Source organism: Geospiza fortis, unplaced genomic scaffold (assembly GCF_000277835.1).
Source record: "Geospiza fortis unplaced genomic scaffold, GeoFor_1.0 scaffold188, whole genome shotgun sequence".
NCBI classification, from domain to species: domain Eukaryota; kingdom Metazoa; phylum Chordata; class Aves; order Passeriformes; family Thraupidae; genus Geospiza; species Geospiza fortis.
Window position 1 is genome coordinate 4,340,715 of NW_005054337.1, and position 3,247 is coordinate 4,343,961.

The window sequence follows — 3,247 nt, forward strand, 5'->3', positions numbered from 1 at the left end:
CCCCTGGTAAGCTGCTCACCCTGCCGCCCCTGGTACGCTCCGTGCCTGCGGAGCCGTGCTGGGCATCCATGCCGGGGATCCATGCCGGGAATCCATGCTGGGAATCTATGCTGGGGATCTGTGCTGGGGATCCATGCTGGGCATCCACACCAGGGATCCACGCTGGAGATCCGTGCTGAGGATCTGTGCCAGGATCCATGACGGGGATCCATGCTGGGGGTCTGTGCTGGGAATCCGTGCCAGGGATCCACACCGGGGATCCATACTGGGGATCTGTGCCAAGATCCACACCAGGGATCTGTGCTGGGGATCCGTGCCAGGGATCCACACCAGGGATCCATACTGGGGATCTGTGCCAAGATCCACACCAGGGATCTGTGCTGGGAATCCGTGCCAGGGATCCACACCAGGGATCCGTGCTGGGGATCCACACCAGGGTTCCATGCTGGGGATGCTGCCGCCCGCAGATCATCCGGAAGGTGATGAAGCAGTACGCCATGCTGGACGTGGATGAGCCCATCTCCCAGCTCCACAAGTGTGCCTTCCAGCTGCAGGGCAGTGACCGCATGTACCTGTGTCTCTCCACAGACAAGGTGATCCAGTTCCAGGTATGGCAGTGCAGGGGCAGGGTGCTTGCTGTCATCTCTCCAAACTCCTGTGTTGCATCAGGCTGGCAAGCATGGCACTGGGAGGGGTCTTGCATCCAAACTAAACCAAGAATTATGGGAAAGCTTTAGTGGGGACACTGGAACTGAGGCCTTTGGAAAGGAAACACGATCCCCGTTTCCCCATGAGCAAAGCAGTCACTTGCTGGAACCGAGACACTGAGGGCAGAAGCCTGGCATCCCAGCCCCATTCCCCACCACCTCCCCTGCAGCATGTTTGGAACTCTGACACTCTCCACAGGCATCTCCCTGCCCGAAGGAAGCCAACAGGGAGCTGCTGAATGATGGCTCGTGCTGGACCATCATCAGCACGGAGACAGTGGAGTACACCTTCAGCGAGAGCCTGGCGTGTGTGCGTGAGCCTGTCAGCCCCGTGCCCCTCATCGCTGCCCTGCAGGTGGGCACAGCCTCGGGCTGCCCCTCCCTGTCACCTGCCTGCCTTGTGCCTCCTCCTCCTGAGCCCTTCTCCCCCTGTGGCACCTCCCATTCTCAAGTGGGAATGAGATAATGAGATGCACAGGCAGAGCAGCCTGTGGGAGAAGGAGTCTGGCTTTACAACCCTGCCGTGCCCTCTGCCTGTCACAGCTCACAGGTGGTGGGGACGTGGCCATGCTGGAGGTGCAGGGGGAGTATTTCCATGCACACCTCAAGGTCTGGTTTGGAGATGTGGAAGCAGAGACCATGTACAGGTAACGTGGATAGGGGAGCTGAAGGCAGGGAACAGCAGCCAGGAGTGGGCTGTGCTGGGCAGGTCTGGGAAGAATGTGGCTGCAGACCTTGAGGACAAGGACACTTGCAGGAGCAAGCACGAGCACTGCAAGCAAAGGCAGGAATGAGTCTGGTGCCTGCTCTCTGCCCTGGCTGCAGTCTGGGCACAGCCATGGCTGGGGGACAACTGGGATTCCAGGGAACTGCAAACAACCAAGCAAGCCTGGCAGAGAGGAATGAAAGACTGGGAGGAGAGAGGGAACTGGGTGGAGACTTCACACTGAGCTCCAGGATGGAGGAGAAGTGCAGTCACTCACTGCTGGCTGCTCCTGCATAGGACCTTCCCCTGTTAATGCACGTTTTCCTCTCCTGCACTGTTCCCAGGAGCCCCAAGTCCCTCGTGTGTGTGGTCCCTGATGTCTCTGCCTTCGGCAGCGACTGGAGGTGGCTCCGCTATCCCATCACGGTCCCGCTCCTGCTCATCAGGGACGATGGCCTCATCTACTCCAGCTCCTTCACATTCACCTACACCCCGGAGCAGAGCTGCATCCCCAGGCAGCAGGTCCTCTCAGATGTTCCCCAGGACTCAGACAAATTACTCGACAGCATCCACCAGGAGTTTACCAGGACCAACTTCCACCTCTTCATGCAGACCTAGCAGGCTGAGGTCACTCACTGCTGGCCTAGGGAAGGGGAACAGCCCTGAGCCATGCTGGGGGGGCTCATCCAGGGCTTGGGGTGGCCCTGCCAAAGGGTTCTCCCCACTCATTGAACACACACCATGCTCCTGTGATTTACTGATTTATCTCTTTCTCACAGCAGCATCTCACACTGCTGAGGTCTCACATGAGAGCATCAATAAATCAGGCTTGAAGGACTCTTCACTGGTTCAATTGCCTTTTTACTGATTTGCATGATTTACCTGCATGCTGGCATAGAGCACCACAGCTCCCTCAGTGTCCTCAGGCCACATATTCAAAGTCCAGGAGGGACAGGGATAATGCCCAAATGCGACCTTAAGTGTTACTGATCCATACCAGGAATCCCTGCATCGCTGCTGTGCTTTTCAGCTCAGCAGGAGCTGCTTCCCAGCAGCCAAATACCCAGCACCAGATGTTTTGGTTTTTTATTGGAGGCCCAAATGGGGTTATTTAAGAAGGAAAAGGGAAAAAGAGAGAAAAAACTTCAGTGTGAAACCCAGCTCCTCCCTAGCTGGCGTGGCCCTGCCAAGCTCTGTTGTTTTATACAATTAGACACACTGCTGGCATCAGCAGCAAACTGCTGATTTAGATGCCATAAAAAGCAGCCAGCTTTCCTGGAGCTGGACATGAGCATTTTGCAGAGTGGGCGTTAAAGGCTTTATTTAGATCTCCGTGGCATCCAAAGGCCCATGGTGTACCTGGAAACCTTCTGGTTTGGCAGTCCTGAGCTGGGCTTTGAAACAAGCCAGCAGCCAGACTACAGTGGCAGTCCCCACCCTGACCTGGGGGCAGGGGAGCAGGGGAAGCACAGCCCCCCATGGCCTGCAGCCCCCCAGCATGCACACATGTGCAGCCCCTGGGTTACCTCTGTGTTCTCTGTGAGCTGGAATGTTTCAGATGCAGCACTGCCCTGCCTGCAGTCCATCCTCAGCCTTGTTGTGCGCACCCCATGCCTCTCTGTGGCTCCAGGTGCTGAATTTGGGGCTGCAGAGGACTTACAGCCTCGCACCACCCAGCAGGGAGATGCTCAGCCATGCCTGGAGTCTTGGCCTCCCCCCTCTGCAGCTTGTACCTGTCCCTGGCTCCCATGGGAGCACGAGAGCTTGGGTTCCCATCATCCTGACCCAGGGCTTCCCAGGGAACAGCACCTCCCTGAACTCCACCAGGAGATGG

At 57.4% G+C, this 3,247-nt stretch overlaps 1 protein-coding gene across 1 annotated transcript in view; it reads left to right on the forward strand.

The window, feature by feature from the left end:
- RBPJL (recombination signal binding protein for immunoglobulin kappa J region like) overlaps positions 1–2,197 on the forward strand; it is a 19,326-nt gene extending 17,129 nt beyond the window's left edge. Inside the window, 5 exon segments of the mRNA XM_014307515.2 lie at positions 12–32; positions 468–608; positions 907–1,062; positions 1,251–1,354; positions 1,758–2,197. Of these exon segments, the coding sequence (XP_014162990.1) occupies positions 12–32; positions 468–608; positions 907–1,062; positions 1,251–1,354; positions 1,758–2,031 (696 nt within the window). The 3' untranslated portion in view covers positions 2,032–2,197.
- The last annotated feature ends 1,050 nt before the right edge of the window (positions 2,198–3,247 follow it).